This window comes from Lepisma saccharinum, chromosome 13, assembly GCF_977018435.1.
Source record: "Lepisma saccharinum chromosome 13, izLepSacc3.1, whole genome shotgun sequence".
NCBI lineage: Eukaryota > Metazoa > Arthropoda > Insecta > Zygentoma > Lepismatidae > Lepisma > Lepisma saccharinum.
Genome location: NC_139241.1, coordinates 19,198,610 through 19,219,212, shown reverse-complemented (window position 1 = coordinate 19,219,212; position 20,603 = coordinate 19,198,610). Strand labels below are relative to the sequence as shown.

General features: G+C 37.8%; 1 protein-coding gene across 2 annotated transcripts in view; it reads left to right on the top strand.

The window, feature by feature from the left end:
* Nucleotides 1–20,603, top strand: part of Gli (carboxyl ester lipase-like protein Gli) — a 151,747-nt gene that overhangs the window by 61,267 nt on the left and 69,877 nt on the right. For both annotated transcript variants that reach the window (XM_083133930.1, XM_083133929.1), the window contains exons 3-5: nt 4,546–4,699; nt 6,200–6,411; nt 13,484–13,651. In XM_083133930.1, coding sequence (XP_082990056.1) covers nt 4,546–4,699; nt 6,200–6,411; nt 13,484–13,651 — 534 coding nt within the window. The remainder of the gene's footprint in view (nt 1–4,545; nt 4,700–6,199; nt 6,412–13,483; nt 13,652–20,603) is intronic.

The window sequence follows — 20,603 nt, the reverse complement described above, 5'->3', positions numbered from 1 at the left end:
GTGTAGCAACAGCCACTGAAGTTTCTGAATGAAAGGTACGTATGTCTGGCCACACTATTCATTGGTGTGGACATGGATTTTTATCTGCAATGTGTTTTTCTTATGTTTTTGATATGTTTTAAGAGAACTTATCGTCTTGCTAAGAAGCCTTTTTTCATCACTGTGGATGGATATTGTGATCTTTTCTTACTGTTTTTTAAAGTTTAATGATACAATTCTTAACATTTGGTATGATTGCTGCTTAGTGTATTAGTTTAATCTTTTGTTATACCCTTACCTGTATGTCCTTCGCGTAGACTTGTGAAATGATATGTTTGCTTTTACCTAGACATTTTAATAACTTTTTGTTGTTGGTAATTTGTTGTTATACTTTTAACAGTAAAAAAAGCAACTCTTTATTGCTCACTTGAGTTGTACACAGTATTATAGGCAATGTTACTATTTTTTTATTCCTTCACACAACATATGCAGCTATGAAGATGTGTCCACTAACATAAATCATGTCAAAGATTATACATGCCAAAATGAACGCACTGCATTCATGGAATGCAGTGCGTTCATTTTAGCTCTGGGCTGAGACGCACGTGACTGTGGATGACGAGAATACTGCCATTTTCGACCCATGATGTCCCGCTTATTTTTACGCACATATCTTTAACATGCAGAGTTGTTCAAAGTGGTGGCCTACTGCATTCACTCATTCCTTGCATCTTTTGATTAAATTTTGATTGACATATTTGTTCTGTTTGCAACTTGTTTTCTTGCTATTGTTAACCCAGCAGGATGTGTGCTGGGTAATAAATACTCGAAGAAAATTTCTTCTAAGTTCAAATTTTAATTGTTTCAAAACATGTAAATAATAATATCTTCAATAAATAACCTAATTTTATTAAGTTTGAACATTGTTATTTCATTGTGCAATGATAAAGTTGATAAAAGTGAGAAAGAAAAGGCAGTAAGAAGAACGTCAACAATATTCTGTATAACCCTATTACAGAAGTTTTCAGTTTCAACAGTTTAGTAGCCGTATATGTAATGTTTTTTAAATGCCTACTTCCTGTAAAACATGATGTAGGGATTTATTTAGAGAGCGTTCTAAAGATGGCCCAGTTTCATCAAGTTGTTCTTCCGTTAGAATCCTTCGTTTTCGCTCAGCAATTCTAGCGTTTAATGATCCAGTTTCTCTTAATCTCAAAACAAGTTCCCTAACTGCTATCTACATTAAGCTGCAACAGCGGGGAATATCTGTGAAAATTGCCTACTAACACATCGACATGATTCAGTTTTCACATAAGTGTCACACAAAAAAATTCTATGTTCTTTTCGGCTGGCATCTCACAATCTTATTAAACACACACTGGAATTTCACTGAAAAAATTAATACACAAACGCGCGCACACACACACACACACACTGAAATGAGAGAGAAATTACACTGCACGCTAAAACGAACAGGACTGTACTGATAATCAAGAACATTTACGCCTCCAATGTGGGTTTCAGACAGTGTGTTGCCTTGTGCGCCCTCCCGGCGCCTAAACAATCAACTTTTGCATGTCAATACGATTTTGTATGGACTCTCGTATGAGTAAAACTTACCCAGTCGATTTTTAAATATATTTTTTTATCACTTCCAATTATTGTCTCGGTATCTTTCCAGTGAACCCTTCCGAGTGTCGGGACCTAGAATCGGCTGTCAGTTAGTTCCTTAGTTGCACTTGCAGGGCTGTAGAAACACTGCCTGGGTAAATTTTGCCCAACGCTTTGGTATTCCAACATATTATATTTTCCTTGTTTTTATCTAATGTGTGATTGAATTCAAATGTTCAAAATTAATAAAATTATATTAATCAATGAATAAGAATCAGTCCTTACGCTATGGCAGAAAAACACTCTTCTTACCATTTTTTCTTTCTCATTTTTTCTCAACTGTATATTTGCATAATGAAATAAAAATGTTCAATTGAATAAAATGAGGTTATTCATTGAAGATATTATTTTTTACATGCTCTGAAACAATTAAAATTTGAACTTAGAAGTTTTCTTCTGGGTATTTTTTTACCTAGCATGCATCTTGCTGGGTTAACAATGGCAAGAAAACAAGTTGCAAACAGAACAAATATGTCAATCAAAATTTCATCAAAAGATGCAGGGAATGTGTGAATGCAGTTGGCCACCACTTTGAGCAACTCCTACAACACAGGTAAGTACTTGTTATGCAATATAAATATAATTGTCTGCATTCTAAAGATACGTGCGTAAAAATAAGCGGAACATCATGGGTCGAACATGCTGACATTCACTCCATTCCACGCTGTCTGCAGTCACGTGTTATCTTGGCCAAGAGCCAAAGTGAACGTTCTGTATTGTAGTATTTGTGTAGAGTGCAGACGTTTTACATTCAAGTGTGAGAGAGATTGTGTTGAATGTATGAAAGCATTGATGCTGATGTAATAAAAAACAATTGACACACTATCAAGTGAAAAGTCCTTGCTGTGCCTACTTTCTAGGCATTTCTATCTTGCTTCTGTAGTGGACTCAACAATGTGGCAACAGCATTCAAAGCATGTTGCACACAATAATGAAAAAAGCACAGTTTCCAGAAAATGTGTTATTTCTGAAGCATTCTGTGGAATTAACATTGTAAGCTGGGATAAATGCCTTGCTGGCGTCTGTGTTAAAATAACCCCTGAGACTGAACTGTTGAACCTTGCCTGCCAACAAGAGTAATTCAATGAGAAGACCGGTTTCATTCTTTGTCAAGAGTTCCCAATCTGTAACATTGGACTGCAGTTTAGGAGTTCACCTTCAATATTCAGGGTGTTTCTGTGACTGTGTTACAGATTTGCAGGGATGATGGAAGGCAACAAATGCAAGAAAACGAGATAGGGAACCCTGGTCCGGAAATGCCCCAGTCAGAAGTTACAAGCCAAAACCTTCAAAGGACAGGCAACCACACACAACCCGGGGGGGAACCATAAACGATGTCTGCGGAAGTGGAAAATAAACACAGAAGAATCACTATAGTAGCTTTAATGAGTAGTAACTGCAGCCATCATTACAGCAGTTGGTCAAAGTGACATCCCCCTGCCTCAATACAAGCATGACAACATCGCTATAAGCAGCTCTGTCGCATCCACTCTAATATCCCAGGAGTCGTTCGGACCAGATCACAGGCTGCAAGGATTCTTGCCAAGAGTTTCTCTACATTACTCACAGGTGTCTCGTAGACAACACTTTTGACATGACCCCACAAAAAGAAATTAAGTGGGGTCAAATCAGGTGAATGGACAGGCCAAGCAACAGGTCTGCCTCTCCCTATCCACTGCTGAGGGAAGGTCTGCATCAGAATATCGCGAGCACCAGATACGAAGTGGGCTTGGACCCCATCATGCTGAAACCACATGCGTTGATGAATGAGAAGTGGGATATGTTCCAATTACTCGGGGAGGATGTCTCTCAGATATACAGTGCACACTGGTCCAGTCAATCAGGGCGGTAAAAGGTACAGAGCTATTAAATGTTCGCCGACAATGCCCACCCACATGTTTACAGCAAATCTGTCTTGACCCTTCACGATTACTGGACGGGGATTTTCATTGGCCCATACATGGCTATTGCGACTATTCAGCATCCTGTATCTCGTGAAACATGCCTCATTAGTGAAAAGCACACAGGCATGGAACTGGGGGTCGACTACACAGCGCTGCAGTAACCATTCAGTAAACACGACGCAGGGTGCAAAATCAACTGGACCCAAGGCATGGACACGCTGTGGTTCATGTGTTCCCTCAGAACTTTCCAGTACAGTACTACGGGCCACACCAATTTCACGTGGTTGTCCTTCCACCCGATCCAGCACTGCTTCTTCATTCTCGGGTGTCCTTGCAGTTCTTCGTCCTTCTTGCTCGTGGAATTGAGGTCACACTTGCCCAGTTTCCCGTAATCGTTGGAAAGTCTGGGAAACATGGTGTGCGCTGTATGTCTGCACCATGGATATGTGGTCCGATACAACCTTTATGCTTCCCTACAGTTCCCATTTGCTCGTCCATACTCAAACATCATATCAGCCAGTTCCTCTAGGGTATACTCCATTGCACTGATTGCAGCTGCGACACTCGTGCTTCCAGGTTATGCACAGTGGATTCTTTCCCCTTTCTTTTATGGTTCCTTTCCTCATTGTGCGTGGTTGCCTGCCCTTCGAAGGTTCTGGCTTGTAACTTTTGACTGGGGCATTTTCAGACCAGGGTGCCCTATCCCATTTTGTTGCGTTTGTTCCCTTCCATCATCCCTGAAAGTCTGTAGCACGGTCACAGAAACACTCTTTATATTGTTCTGTATACCTGCGGGTCTCCTTGATAAATTTCAACCCTTTCTTCGTCAAGGAACAAGTAGAAATTTGCCACATTTTTTATCCACTCTCATGATAAGAATTAAGCTAATTAGTAGAAAAGCAATGAAAGAAATGTTAATCTTGATTTGCTTTGTATAACAAACTGGATTTTGTGTATTGTTGTGTCTAATTTCTTTATGTATCCCTTACAGACTACATCAGGCCTAGCATCGAAGTACCCTGTCATGGTTTATATTCATGGAGGGGATTTCTACAAAGGAGCATCAAATACATTCCCTGCTCACATGATGACTGCCTTTTATGATGTTGTGGTTGTAACCTTGAATTACAGACTTGGTGTTTTAGGTTGGTTCATTAAATTTATTGATGTTGTATTATAAATAGCAACAGAATATGTTTTGTATGGAACTAAAATATTATACACTGTGTAGTGTTTGGACTGAATATAAGAATAATTCACTATTTTGTTGTTAGAAGAATCCTGCCTGGGGTGCCAAAATAACTTACTACAGGGGTGGTGGTTATCACAGCATGCTATAATGCCAGGCATCCAAGGTTCGGGCTTGGTTGTTCTTTGCGAGTGTCCCTTCATCAGTTTCTTCATGTCATCACTCATCCATAGGGAATGGATTTTAAGGTGCAAAATTATGGTTGGGAAAGGGTAGAAAAGGTTCTGAAAATGTTTTCAAAAAGGTGCTGGTAAAATTCCTTTATTCAGATCTAAACCAGGCACATTATTCTTTATTCAACACTGTAGCAAATAATATAATTTGTGGTAAACATGGTTTAATTTATATTATACCATTTTATAGCTCTCATTCTGCTCTACAAAATGAGACTATAGGATTTTATGAAGCTGCTCAAGAGAAGTGAAAATCATTTATTTTTCTGTCCCAATTTTTTAACAAAACATGAAAGAAAAGGAAGGAAATGGGTTCTGAAGCATGAAGGAGGGGGTAAAAAGAGGATAAATGTGCTAATCTCACGAAAAGGTGTCTTCATTTTACTTGATTTCATGTCTTAAAAAACATATCTCAAACGATTAGTATAAAAACAGCTATATTTTTGGAATGGTGCTGCACCTTAGAATCCGTTCCCTACTTATCCTCATCTTCACAATTAGTCAGAAGTGGTAGAAATGCAAAGTAAAATAAACCAAATCAATCAGTCAAAACATCTTGTTTTTTATTATTTTTTTATTGCATGTTTGAATGTATATTTTGCTACTTTTCAGTGGATATAAATCCCTCAACTTGATGACAAACAAAATTTTTGTCTTCAGGTAATTCTAAGGCAAATCAGATCATCAAATCGCCATTCATCCTTGCCATGATAAACTGAAAAAGGCATAGAGCCAGCATAAAGTAAGAAAAGATATATAAGATAAGGTCTGTGGTAAGATTTACTTTCTCACATATGAGGGGAAGAAGAAATGCAGTGGAATCTCGATTTTATGTTCCTGGATTTTATATTTTTCTGCATTATACAGTCCACCTTGATGGTCCCAACGTGACAAAATGTTAGAACAGAAATTTCCACGATTTTACATTTTCTTGCATTTTATTTTTTTTAATTTTGATCCCCTGAAAAATGTAAAATGAAGGTTGGACGGTAACAATAAAACCATATTTTGTAGTGCAGGTTTAATAACTAACTTAGCTATTTTTTATTAGTTCAATTGTGAGTGTAACTACATGCACAATCTGCAATGATTGAAGGGGAAGAAATTATTGATAGAAATGCATCTGTCATGAAATTTGAAAATTTATCCTTGAGAACGTGTGATTTTATTTGAATTTGTCTCTGTGGGCAAGAAGTAAGATGTCCATTCTCTTTGTTTTCTAGGATTTCTCAGCACTGGAGATGAAAATTCACCAGGCAATTATGGTATCCTAGATCAGGCAATGGCTTTGCATTGGATTTACAACAACATTGAATACTTCAATGGCAACAGAGATCTCATTACATTGTTTGGCCCTGGGGCAGGTGCAGCATCGGCAGGCCTTCTCATGGTTGCTCCCCGTTCAAGGAATTTTGTAAAAAGAGTTATTGCGCAGGTACGGTACAGTCTTTGAGAACGGATTCACACTTGTTTCCGTTAGTTGCTTGAGTTTCTAATTAATTGTGATAGGATTTTAGTGTCCTTTACACAAAATATATATTTTTTTAATTCACACTTGTTACAAGCTTTTTTTCTTCTTTTTTTGGTGTAACGTTTAGTAAAGTTATGAAGTAAAGTAACAGTTATGCAGTGAATTTTGTCAATAATGTTTTTAGTGGTGCCGAGCAGATTCCAATGCCGATAATTGGAAATTGAATCAATTTGAAGTAATTCAAAATATTTGTAACTTTTAAAATACAGTTTTAATTCTAACTGTCCCATATTGATAAATTATAATTTTGGTTTAAAATATTCAGAAGGCAATTATTTGATCACAAAATCGCTGTTGCTAACATTTTTTGGCTACCTTGGTGTAGTGGTAACATCGTCACCTTGTAATCAGGAGTCCCAGGTTTGATACCCGTTAGAAGCACACAGTGGTTTGGATCTCACTTAAACTGTAAGTCCAGTCTCAGTTAGCCTTTCTGAACATAATGTGGACTTAAATACAAACTCAACAACAACAAAAGTCAACATTTTGCATAATTGATTGCAAAAGTGTCACGCAACATTATTGCTGATCCTGAGAGATTCTTTAACTCTAGAAAAGTATCATCCAGTAACTGATACCTTGTTTGGCATCAATATCAGCACAGCCCTAGTTTTGACATATAAGCTACCATTACTTTGTTGGAGTGGAACACCCACATTAACAGTGGAATGGGAAGCAATTTTTATTTCTTTTAAAAGTGATACTTTTCAGTTGAGAATCTTCTTAAACTTGAATTCTAAATCCCTATAAAATGTATACACATTTTTAATGATTATGAAGAAATGTTTATTAACATACAGTTCATTTGAAAAATTTAAATGAATCTGCAGAAATGATTTTTTTTGTCAACGCCTTATGACTAGGCCCCCGGACTTTGTGTCCTATAAAACTGTAAAATATGTATGTAATTATGTCATGGAAAGTTTAAAATATGTCAGAAAAATGTAGAAATATTCACAGTAAATCCAAAAATATGCACAACAGTACTTTTCGAAATTCTAATTATACGAAATGTCAATATGTTACAGGAAAGATCGACTAGGGTGGGGTTGGGTATTACAATGAAGTCAGAATCCCTTTAACCGAAGAATGTAGTGGGAAAATACTGAAAATATCGTGAAGTTCCCTTCTATTATCCTAAGTTTCATGTACTATTATGTCAGATTTACACCTTTGTGGAAACTAAATTTCTAAAGCATAATTGGCAGCTTGCCACAGCTCCTGTAAATCTATGCAATCAATACATAATCACCACTTTTTTGGTCAGATTTTGATGTTTCGGTGTGTGCAAGTGCTGCAATACTGAAGATCTCTTCGAATATCCTACCCTGGTTTCACACAATATGCAAAACAGAATTTTGTCGTCTGTGGAGAACACGTCACTCCCAAATTCTTTAACAGCCCCTCAGTCTCACTGCAACTGTTTCATTTACAGGAGTCACTCTCTTCATTTGCACTACAAGTGATACATGCCTGGCTCAAACGACAAGTGATATTGAAACTCCTATTCTCGATTGCCAATAGAATAGGGGCTGTATTGTACCAAATATTTGTTCTTATTTTGACCGATTGTTGTGAGAAGCAAAGAAAAGTTAAAGAAATGAGAACAATCGAAACTTGTTTACTTCCCATGCCAGCACAACAATGAGAGAGAAAGTTTTTACTCAATAATGTTTGCACAGCTTATCAATTGTCAGCGGGATAAAAAAAGGGGGGGGAATTATTTTTCTGTAGTAGTTGGTAGGAAAATACTTCATCTGCTTTTAATTTCTTCATTCGTAATTTCCTTATCCAGGGTTGCTACGTGACTGGAAAACCTGGAAAACAGGGAAAAGTCAGGGAATTTTGCATATTTTCTGGAATTTACGTGCATTTTGGAGTTGCAGGAGAACCAGTTACAAAATGAACGAACGGTTCATTTCTACTTCCGAATTCGGTTCTTGTGATTCCAGTTCCCCCAAAAGATTTAGTTCAGAAACTTGTTCCTCTTATGACTTCTAGTCTGTTACCTACAAAATTATGGTTCCTTTGCATTTCAATTCTATATTTATTCACTCTCGGATCTAGGTTCTTGGATCCGTCCATTTTGCGACTTGTTCTTGTGAACCTGTTCAAGACCGGAATTTGGAGAGGTGTGAGATTTTTCCTTAGAGAACAAGCTACTCAAGACGAAACCTACGCACCAGCCATCCTCAGAATTTCTTGCGGAGAAAATGTTGCTTTAGCTTTGTGTGTGGTGATTAAATTTCCTTTCTGCAAGAACACACTCGTTCGGAACCCGTTCTCTTTTGATACGTGAAGCGGAGGAGGTTGGTGTTCGGACAGTTCATTGGTTTTGGATCTGCAATAACTGTATACTCCTTTAACCAAAGACAGTGTAATACTTTCTGCCTTGAAGAGCAGAATTTCACGTAAACTGGCTGTAGTTGACGTCATACTGGACGGGTGTGGATGACTAGTAAAAACAAAGGGACTCACTACTTCGTTCCCCCCGTGAACCCGTTCTGTGAATTTGAGTTTTTCGTTTGCGACTCGTTCAGAAGCAACCTGATCAACTAATTCATTTGCTCGTTGTCATAGTTTTTACATTGCCGAGATGTGTTACACCCGAGAAACTAGTGATTTTATGCAGTATCAGTGACGTCATTATTCGAATATGCACGTGTTTTTTGCATGTAGAACGAATTTATTTTTTAAAAACTGGTCCGAAATAGAGGAATTAAACGTACGCTGGTCACACATCGTTGTTAGGTTAGGAATGTTGGTTTGATGCCGATAAATTTTACATATTTTTTGCATGTAGGCTGAAATTATGCTGAAAAGTGGTGAAAATGGACCCAAGCTCCTTTTGTTTTATTACGATTTCATCATGCTACAAATGCAACTTTTACATGGTTTGATTTTGATTTTGATTTAGTATGTCTGTTAACACATACTGCAGAGTTTTAACGATTACTTAAGATTTTGTCAATATATATGCTTTTGTGGTTAGGTTAGGAAGGTCAGGTTTGGTTGTCTTAGAATTAAAATAAAGACCCTGAATGCACTCTACTAAGGTTCCGATTTATTTCTACATTCATGCCCACTAGTTTACGATACTTACTGTCGCTTGTCAACCGGAGAATACCTTGTCCGTGGGAAGTGTGTATGATTGCTAGGGGCATGCATATTTCGTTTTTGATGAAAAAACGAAATTTGAAAAAACACATTGTAGTGTTAATTTTTCATGTTTTTGAAAGGTGTGAGGTGCATTTTGTGACCATATTTTGTCACGAAATAATGCGAAATGAACTGTAAAAAGCGAAATTAACTCTTGAACACGAAATTCAGGGTTTATTCACCGACGCGACACCTTCTGAGGTCTGAATTATCCTGAGAGTTATGCAATTCCCGGAAAATTGATTAATTCTGCTGTTAATATTGGAGAAGCAAAAATGGACTCCTTTACACAGAAATAAACTTAATACTCTGATAATGTGCTATTAGAAGTGAAATGTTAATTCTGTGGAATAAGTGTAGTTTTTAAATCAAATTTAGGATTATTTTCACAATTTTAAAACCAATATGTCTTTTTATATACCACTTTTCATCAACTTTTTCACCGCTATAACACCGATATTTTATTTTATTTACCGCTTTTGAACCCGAAATTGACTCCTTTTTTTGTACCGAAATTTTGCTTTTTTATTTACCAAAAATATGTGCCTCTAATGATTGCATAAGGTCATTTTGAAGTTTTCTTTTCAACATAAATAACTTTTTTTGAATCCAAACAGTGCTCATTATTTTAAGGAAGGTTCAAATTTTGTGTCACAATGATTGCCAAAATTCTATGATAATTAGTCTTCCTGCTAGGAAAATTTGAAAAAATCATAAAACATACGGAACTGTTACCTTTTAATAGACAGATTTCTATGTTTTCCGTAATATAAAATTGGTTCCAGCATGTGGAAAACTCAAATAATGGAGATATTTGATTCCAAAGTATGGCCCACGTATATATTTTTTTTAGGTGTATTGTGGGTCACCAGCCCCATTCACGTTCTGAATTTCCGAAATATGTACTATTTTGAATAAATTTAAAAATATAATCATTAAACTTATTGCATATTTTCTAAAGGTACATGACCTAATTTTCTGTTTTCTCATTTGTATTGATATAATTGTGGTATACAGGTTACATTGTACAGCTTTGATATATGCCACATTTTTTTATTGATTTTTTTACACCACTTTAATTGTAATGACTTAGTGAAAATGCGGAAGTACAATAATTTTTATTTTTTCATTGAATAGCATTGTATTAATCACATTAAATTTCAGTTAATAACTGTGTATATGCATATTCATAATAATCAATGTGCCTGCATATTTTATTGTAAAACATAAGGTTCAAAAGCAAAAATCATGACAACAAACAAGTCTGGAAAAATTTTATTTCTGGTCTGGAAAACCTGGAAAAGTCAGGGAATTTCATAATCAAAAAATCGTTGCTACCCTGTTATCCTGCCATTGATTATCTGAACTATTCGATGCACTAAAGGTATGAAGAAGAAACTATAAAAGAACCGATTATATGCAGGAAAAATTATGAAATTATACAGAAATATGTCTTATTAAAAAAATATGTTCTAAAAAATATTGACACCCACACCAACAGCCATAACACCACCTTTAACAACTGCTTCCATGTTATCTACTTATTACCCCCATGCACAGACACCTCTTTCTGCAGGCAATGGGAAGAGGCCTACATATTAGGCATGCACGCCACTATACTACCTGGACTCAACCTAGCCACCCAACAAATGCCCCCACCCTCTTTCCTGCCCTCTCAAACTTCACCCACCACCCAACATGCAGCAAACACTGGCAAAAACACCTTCATGTTATCTCTTCTTTCTGACTACACTGTGATGTATGGATGTCATGTTCAATAGTCTGTGTTTGTACTTCGTGAACATGCTGCCAGACAGCGAAATATTATATGAAATAGTGTGCGTAAATCTTGTTCGGTACTGTCATTCAAAGCCATATGATTCTTGCCTTGTAATAAGTTTAGTGGAAATAAATGACCTTTGATTTAACAACAAATGCTAAACAAGTATATTTTCAGTATTTAATTTTAGTGCTTGGGGTAAGTCTTTGTGGAGGGTCGAGTTGTTCCCCACATCCTTCATTCAAGGATTATTGTTGTTATTGCGAACAGTGTCTGCCACCTATGGTTGCACTGCAATTAGCATGAAGACCAGATGTTGCAAATCTTTACCCTGCACCTCTCTGACAGTGTGGTGGTAACTTTGCTTAAGCATCCTAGCTTTGATACCCTATGGAGGTAAATGGTTGTTCGGATCCCACTTTAAAGTGTAGGTTCAGTCCCGATTATCTTCTCTGTACACAAAATAACTTAAAACAAATTGTGGAAACATTTTTCATTTAAAATTGCTGTCAGCATCAGCAATATGTAGCTAATTCATGAGCCACTCAAAATATATCTAATAGCTGGCCGTCGATTGGTGAGTTTTGATCTAAAGATATGAAACAATAGGTATACTTACCTGTAGCAGTAAAATGTTAAAAATATCAACTTTTCAATATTTTGAAATCAGGATATCCATTAGAATCAGAAATGTAAAATGTGTAGGAAACCAATAAAAACTTACAGAGTGAAGTAAGGAAGTGGGGAAGTGATGGAAAGATGTACAAGTGAGTGCAACTGCAAACAGCCCTAAACAATGGTATTTTACAGCTACAGATACATATTTATGTACTGTTTTATTTATCAGGATTGAATATGGTAACAGAGTGTCTCAAGTAGTGTAGTTGGTAATGTTGTTGACTTGTAATAACAAGTCCAGGTTTTATTTCCATTGGAAGCATGCTGCACAGTGGTTCAAATCTCACTTTAAATTGTAGATCCAATACTAATTAGCCTATCTTAGCATAAAGTTAATTTGAGGCATAATTTACCAAACTTTTTTTTCCATGCTGTAACATTTATAGTTTTTAAGAATTTCCACTAGAAGGATATGAAAGCAACGTAAAATAAGTATAATACAGTAATATATATAAGGTATGCCCAAATAAAAAGGAGACCTTTGCTGTAGCGGCATTGTATCTAATTGAAGAAGGTAAATATGTTTGCCGAGAGATGGTGCAGTGTCTGTCCCAGTTTGCAGGTGTAGCGAACTGCTTCACCTGCTGTTTCCTCACTTGGCGTGGATGGGTGCATTATGAATTCCTCCAGATCAGCGCAGAGAGCTGTAATCCAATTTGGAATGAAGGTCCTCTACTCATCAAGTGGTTAGAACGGGGTGAAACAGTGAACTCTGAACGGTACTGCACTGCAACACGTTGTTGAAGCTTAAACATGTCATCAAAAACAAGCGCAGAGGTAAGCTCTCGAAGAGGATAGTTCTGCTCCAGGACAATGCTAGACCACATGTGGCCAAGAGGACCCTCGACCTGCTGAGAACATTTCAATGGGAAGTCCTCACACATCCTCCGTACGGCCCCGATATTTTCCCATGTGACTCCCATATCTTCGGCCCTTAAAACAATCACTGAAAGTTCAACGATTCACCTGTGACAAGGAAGTGCAGAACATCGTGGAAAACTGAATCCATAAGCAACCCAGGAGTTTCTACACTGAAGCCATCCACTCCCTTCCTACGCACTGGGATCAGTGCATCAATTTCAATGGCAATTATGTGTAGGTATCATATTACACATTAACTGTACTTCACATATTATGTAATGCAAATATTCTATAATATGATATTCTTTAGATATAACCGTAGTAGTCTCCTTTTCATTTGGGCATACCTTATATACATGTTGTTAAGTAGTTACATTAATATTTGTAGATATGAATTACAATCATATCTTTTAGTTTTTACGGAGCTGTATCTTTATGAATTATTACAGCAATATTTTTTAGTTTTACTAATGTTTTCCTACTTTGCCTCTATTTTAGAGTGGGTCAGCTTTGGCTGATTGGGCACTTATTGTGGACAAGTACAGAGCTCAAAACACAAGCAGAGTCTATGCAGAAAAAATGGGCTGCAGCATTGAATCATCATGGAAAATAGTTGGCTGCCTGAAACATAGGTCTTTCCATGAACTAGCAAATACTGAAATTCAGGTAGGTCATTGCCAAATTTCATCTGGAGAAAATGTTTTTTTGTTTTACTGTTATAATAATTACGTATATCAATAGCCTTAGACTGAATGTAACATTCTGTTTTGTTATTGTTTTTATTAGGAAGCCGACAGGAGGCTATAATACGTACTCTTAATAGTTATTCTTGTATGTACGTATTGCTTGCATTGTAGAATTATTTTCCTGTAGTTTACGGTTATTACAAGCATAAGAAAACAGTTTTTCATTGTGATGTTTCAGGAGAACACATCAAACATTTATTTTCATTTTGACTAAAGATACAGTTATAACAATGGTTAGCAATTTTTTAAACAAAAAGAGTCCATTATATAATGGATGTTGTCAATGTTACATTGTTGTAATATAGCAACTTAACTGTGTAAAGAAGCAGTCTGTTTTATTTTTATTTCAGATAAAAAAATTTTGATCACATTATTTTTTATTTAAAACTATGAATCCCAAATATCATCAGGTAATTCAAAGTTGTCATTGTTTTCACAGGTGAAACGTCACAACGAAAAACTGTTTTCTTATGTTTGTAATAACCGTAGACCACAGGAAAATAATACGTACTCTGTCAGTAAATTATTGCTTATTTTGCCAATGTGATGTTTCTATAAATAAGCCATAAGTTGATGCAAAATCCTGTCATTTTGTTACTTTTTATGAATAGAAATGCATAATTAGTATAGCTTTGTTTTGTAAATTATCTAAACATGCTGTTTCTTTTTCAAAGCAAAATCCATTCCAGTCGCTTCATTACGTATCATTTCCAAAATTTTAGTCCAAAAAACTACAGTGCATGTTATGCATGAAATAATTTTTCAACAGCTTCATGAAACAAAGTGAAATGGTTCTTTCCCACAATTTTTCAGGATTTGTCATGAAAGAAATAATGGAGAATAATTTCTGAGATATGATATTGTTACTAACAGATACTTCCCATGGAAAGCCTGCTTCTTGGAAGAATACTTCCCATGGAAAGCCTGCTTCTTGGAAGAAGCTTCCTGCAACTTGCCTTCTTACTTCTTCCAATGTTGAATTTTGGAACCACAGTCTTGTAACTACTTTCCTGCTTGTACTGCAGAACTTACAATTGTAAAGCAGCTGTATAACTCATCCTCTTTTCCGCCTTGATCTTTTTGTACTTCAGACTAAGCAAGGTGGTTACAAAAGTGAAGTTAAGAAATGTGCTTGCTTGTGGTAGATGAGGTAGTACAGTCGGCTCTCGATTCTACGACTCCGGATATAAAGACCCTTTTCTCCGGAACGGGAAAGGGGTGGGGGGGGGGAGAATGAAGGAAATCGGTCTAAAAATACGTTTCTTGCACTCATTTTATTTGCTGTGTTGCCATTCCCTTCACAAGCAGCGCTCTACCACTCGCAAGAAGGTCTGATCTAAAAATAGACACCACCACACCATGCTTGAGTGATATCCAATAGCACGTGACCTCTGTCCTTCCCTCCCCAAAGCATGCCAATGTTACCCTGCACACGACGGCCGCTACTTATGTGCCAGGCTTGTTTTGCCATTGTGATTTTGCTTGCTCTTGGATACGCTACCCTCTCTTTGTGCTTGTGCTCTTACAACTTGGATTTGTGCATTGTGTTTTGGATTTAGATTTATCTTGGTTTTTATTACAGCTTGTTGATGACTACGCTTTTTTATATTTCGATTTGTTTGCATTTTTCTTACAAGGGTTGAATAAAAAGTAATGGCAACACTGGTATAATTGCTACTTGACTGTATTGGCAGAGGAGCACGTGTTACATTCCTTCAATGTAATCAGGCCTCCCCCATGGCGCAGTGGTAGCGTCATTGCCTTGTAATCAAGGGGTCCCGGGTTCGATACCCGGTGGAGGCTCAAGTGGTTCGGATCCCACTTTAAACTGTAGGTCCAGTCCCGATTAGCCTTACTGTGCATAAAGTGGACTTAAAACACCAACTCAACTCAACTCAACTCCTTCAATGTAATCGCCCCCCCCCCCCCATCTCTTCTGCCACACGTATGAAAGGCGTCGTACACCGTTAGCGCGTCCATCTCTGTCGATGTCTCGCAGTGACCGCCCTATAGCACGTATGATGGCTTCGCGCGTGTCGTAGTGCTTCCCGCCCATTGGTTCCTTCATTTTGACAAAACGGTCGTAATCACACGGTCTCATACTGGTGAATACGGCGGATGTTCCAGTACCTCCCACTACCAGTTATGCAGGAGCACCATCACAGTGTTCCCAGTGTGACACTTTGCATTGTCAAGCAGGATGATGGGACACCGTGCCAGAACGTGCCGTCACTTCCTTCTTAATGCGAGACGAAGGTGGTGTTGTAAGAAGGTGCAGAAGTAGGCTGCGTTGACCGTCTGCCTAAGAGACGTTGTTCTTCATGCCTAAACATATTGTTAGGGCGCTTGCACTCTCGTCCTCTGCTTCAGAGCACTGCTGTTTTTTGACTGAATAACATACAATCACACCCCACTCACTATACTTCCTCATCTGACATTCCTTTATCAACCACGAAATGGTTGTGGCGCTGACTCGCCCCTTTCACGGGACAGCAGTGTTGCCATTACTTTTTATCCAACCCTTGTATTTGGTTTTGGGAACGATTTTTGATGACCCATGATATTTATTACAGATTTGCAAAATGAGTGCAAAGAGGACATTCTTGACGCTGATTGTTTTAGCCACGATTTTCTTGCTCGTGTGTGCACATTGTCTGATTACGGATGAGGGTGGAAGTGGTCCCCTTCTCCTTTCCTTTGACGTGTAAAATGAAGCAACCAGTTCTGGATACATTCTTGAAAAGGAACAAAAACCATAAGACAAGCAAGAAAAAAAAGTAACACCCTTCTTCCCAGCTCATTCTCTGCCACTGGTGTGCACAGCAATGTGATAATTGAAAAATTCAGGTCCCTGTTTTGAATGCAGCTGTCTGCATAGGAAATATTGCCCGTATTATTGTCTGTTGCATGGTAAAACGTAAAGCAAGGATCATTTCTTCCTTCTTACTACACTCCTGATAAACGTTTGGTCTTCGCAGTTGCGTTATCTGTAAAATACTAAGGATTTTTCTCTTCTGCCATCTGTTGCTCTAACTCCGCACCAGTCTCATTGTTTTTATGCTGCAGCTTGCGCCAGTGTTTCGTCTAGCATCTGCAAAGCTGTCGCTTGCTGATAACAGTGATGACTCATCAAAAAAAGTCATTGTTTCGAATCTTGCAAAGCTGTTTTGATTTGAAGGTAACAAAATTCGATCTCCAGAAAGAAAAGCAAGAGTTGAAACAACTTCATGTTCTGCACCTTCTGATAAGTAAAACTGTAACTTTTTGAAACAAAAAATGTTATTCAAGAGGAACTTTTTGCGGGTGTTTGACCTCCAGAATACTCCTAACTCCAACAACAAATAGTCGATTAACATGAGAGTAATAACAATCTTCCATTTTGATATCGGAAAATGCACAGGTTTCATAAAGCTTGTCTTGAGTTCATTTTATGCTGATTGGCTAATTGGCGCTAAATATACAGTTTAAAGTGAAATCCAATTCCAAACCCGAATGATTATCGAGTGCGATGCTGTTTAATGTGTCCTATGATACACATTTGGTGCCAACAGATCGCAAGTCGTGTTTTTCCTTTTTCGGGGCGGAGTACAATGCAAGTCAAGGAAGAGTTTGTACTGCTCCCTGGAATGGAAGAGGGCTGAAGCAAAGAAAGCATGACTTTGTGAGTTTTACACAGCCAAACCAGAACGAAATGTACAGCCCCACATTTTATTTCTGGTGCCTAGAAAGGTTGTGTTGTGTCTCCAAGAGATTTTATCTCTCCAGTTAATTTTCTAACGGACAACGTTCCAGTAGACCGGTGTAAAATCCAACATTCATTCTGCCCGATTATCTACCAACTTTTGCTGGCACCAGTGTAAGTGGTGTCAAGATTCTCTGAGTTTCACTTGAAATAAACGAGAGATTGTTTTCCTTTCCATAGGTCTCAATAAAAACTGGTTTGTTATGAACTAGAATTGTAAGAACTTCGTGGAAGAGCAACGACTGTGCACAATTAAAAGAAAATAACATTATTTTAAATCCTTTTTGTGGAATCGTTTTTATGTTCTAGTTTCCTTCTCACAACACGCATCTAGTGCACAACATGTTGCATAACTACACAGGATGAATAGTGTTACCGTATGCTAGAAATCTTCGTGTTTCTTAAGCTCCGTGCCCTTATTTTGTGTAACAATTTTTAGTTTCTTTAAAAGTTATGATGCTGTTATGTAGTACATATAAAGATTATTTTGGAAGCTATTACCAAGTTTAAAACATCCGTTATGGGGGTGATTTATACTCTAATTTATTTACACCTGTAAAATAGGTGCCATCTTGAAAAGTTTGGATAACTCAAAGTCGTTTAGCCCGACCCTGTGGCCGAGTGGTTAGCACATCACGCTGCGACGCCAAGGGTCCCGGGTTCAAATCCCGGTCGGGCTTGGTTGTTTGTGAATGTCCATTCATCAATTTCATCATTTCATCACTCGTCCCCATCTTCGCAAATTAGCCAAGAGGCACAAAACGCGAAGTAAAATAAACTAAATCAATCAATCAATCGAAGTCGTTTAATTTGAAGTGAACATTTTTGGTTCCTTGAACTTCTTATTAACGTATTATTATGCATTTTTTCGTATTTCACTGTATTAAAATTATGTAACATGTAATTTTTGCACGAGTCATTAAAAAAAATACCTAAGTACAATTCTAACAATTTTTTTGCATGTGGGTGGTCGGGGGTGGATCAAAATTGGTGCAAATTCCAATAACGACCCCTTGGAAATAGCAATCCTTTTCCTGGGAACTGTGGAAGGTCATTGTATTGAGAGTTGATTCAATGTGGGTGACTCAAGTATGCAACGATATTCTTCTTGGTGCACACAGCAACAGCTTTACGTCAAAATCATTTCTTAAACATAATTTGTCTGCACTTTATCTACAAGAGATATTTTTTGCCAATTTTCCATTTCAAGACCAGGGTGTTTGTTTTAATTGTTTGAATTGTTTTAAGTCCACTTTATGCATAGATATACTAATCGTAGCCTGGGCATGCGTGTTCTTTGCCAGTGTCCCTTCATCATATATGATTGATTGATTTGCTTTATTTTACTTCGCTGTATGTGCCACTTTTGGATAATTTGCGAAGATGGGGATGAGTGATCACGTGATGAAATTGATGAATGGACCCTCACAAACATCCATGCCCAGGCCAGGATTCGAACCAGGGACCCCTGGCGTCGTAGCGCGATATGCTAACCACTCTGCCACGGGAGCCGGCCCTTCATCATATAATTCATCCTTATCTTCATGGTTAGCCAAAAGTGGCAGAAAAGCAAAGTAAAAAAAAACAACCCAACAAATCAATCAAAAGTCAAAAATCCTCTGGTGGATGCAAGTTCCCTTTGATATTTAGACATTTTTTTTACTAAAAAATATCTAGAATGTTTTCAAAGTTCAGTTGTAATACTTGTGTGTGTGTGTGCATGGGGAGAGAAATGAATATATATCTTTTCTTAAGGAAGAAATCGATAACAACAATTCTGAATTCCCCTTTGAGATACATCTATACAAATGGTTATATACATTTGGGAAGATATTATTAATTTCATTCTTCCCAAAATAGTGAGAAAAATAAGATACCTTTCTCACGAATTACTTCTCCAACTGTTATTCCAAATGGATAAGAATTAGCGACTTCTCTCTCAAGTTGGCAACTATGTCAACACTGCAAAAGCTACCACAACAGACCAAACGAAAATTGGCTTGTCTGGTGTCTTATGGCCATCATGGCTACCTCCTACTACCTCGTTCACCGCTGGTATGTTTTCAAGCCTCTGCACATTTGTCAACTGGGCCATGGCATCTGTGGCTCAGACCAAGGGCAGGAACAACTGGGGATGCCGTTCTCAGATTGAAGTGCTCACAAGCCTAAAATTGCGAGATTAGAATCTCCTTGTCCATAAATGTATTAATTTAATTATGTTTTGGCGAAGCATGCACTTCCTTTTCAGGGAAGGGCCATGGCACAGTACAGTGGCTCTCACCTTAGATACGCCGACCTTTACCTCAACGCCAAGAGTTTTCACCAAGCCATCGCCATCAGCACACACAGCACTTTCAAGAGTAAATAAGACACCTGCTCACAGCTTTCAGACAGAATGGATACAGTGAAGGCATTATCAACAAGACACTAAAGAGAGTAACACACAAGAACAACAAACGAACAAACCCAGACCAACGTGATAACCAAGAAGACAAGAACATAGCCATCGTCCCATACACTGGTAACCTCTCTGCAATCATCAGTCGCATTCTTTCAAAACACAACATCAAGACGATCCACGAACCACCATCGAAAGTCAGAAGCCGACTTCGAAACCCTAAAGATGACCTAGGACAGAAGACACCCGGGGTTTACTGTATCATCTGTTCCTGCGGTAAAGCCTACATTGGACAAACGGGGAGGACAATCGAATAGCATTGCTAGAGGCACATATTTTTAGTAAATTAAAAAGCAAAATTTCGGTATAAAGACAGAGTCAATTTCGGGTTCAAAAGTGGTAAATAAAATGAAATTTCGCTGTTATAGCGGTGAAAAAGCGGCATATAAAATGACATTTTGGTTATAAAAATGAGAATATAATCCCAAATTTGGTTTAAAAACTGCACTATTACACAAATTAAACATATTGCTTCTAATAGCCGCGGTGGCTCAGTCGGTAATGCATCTGACTACCATGCTCAAGGTCCCTTGTTCGATCCCCGGCCGGTTCAAATCCGGGAACTTTTCTAACGGAAGCGGCTCCGGCACCCACCCAGCGTTGAATGACATGGGTACCTGGGGGAAACCCCGGGGGGTAAAGGTGGTCAGGGGTGTGATGCTGATCACATCA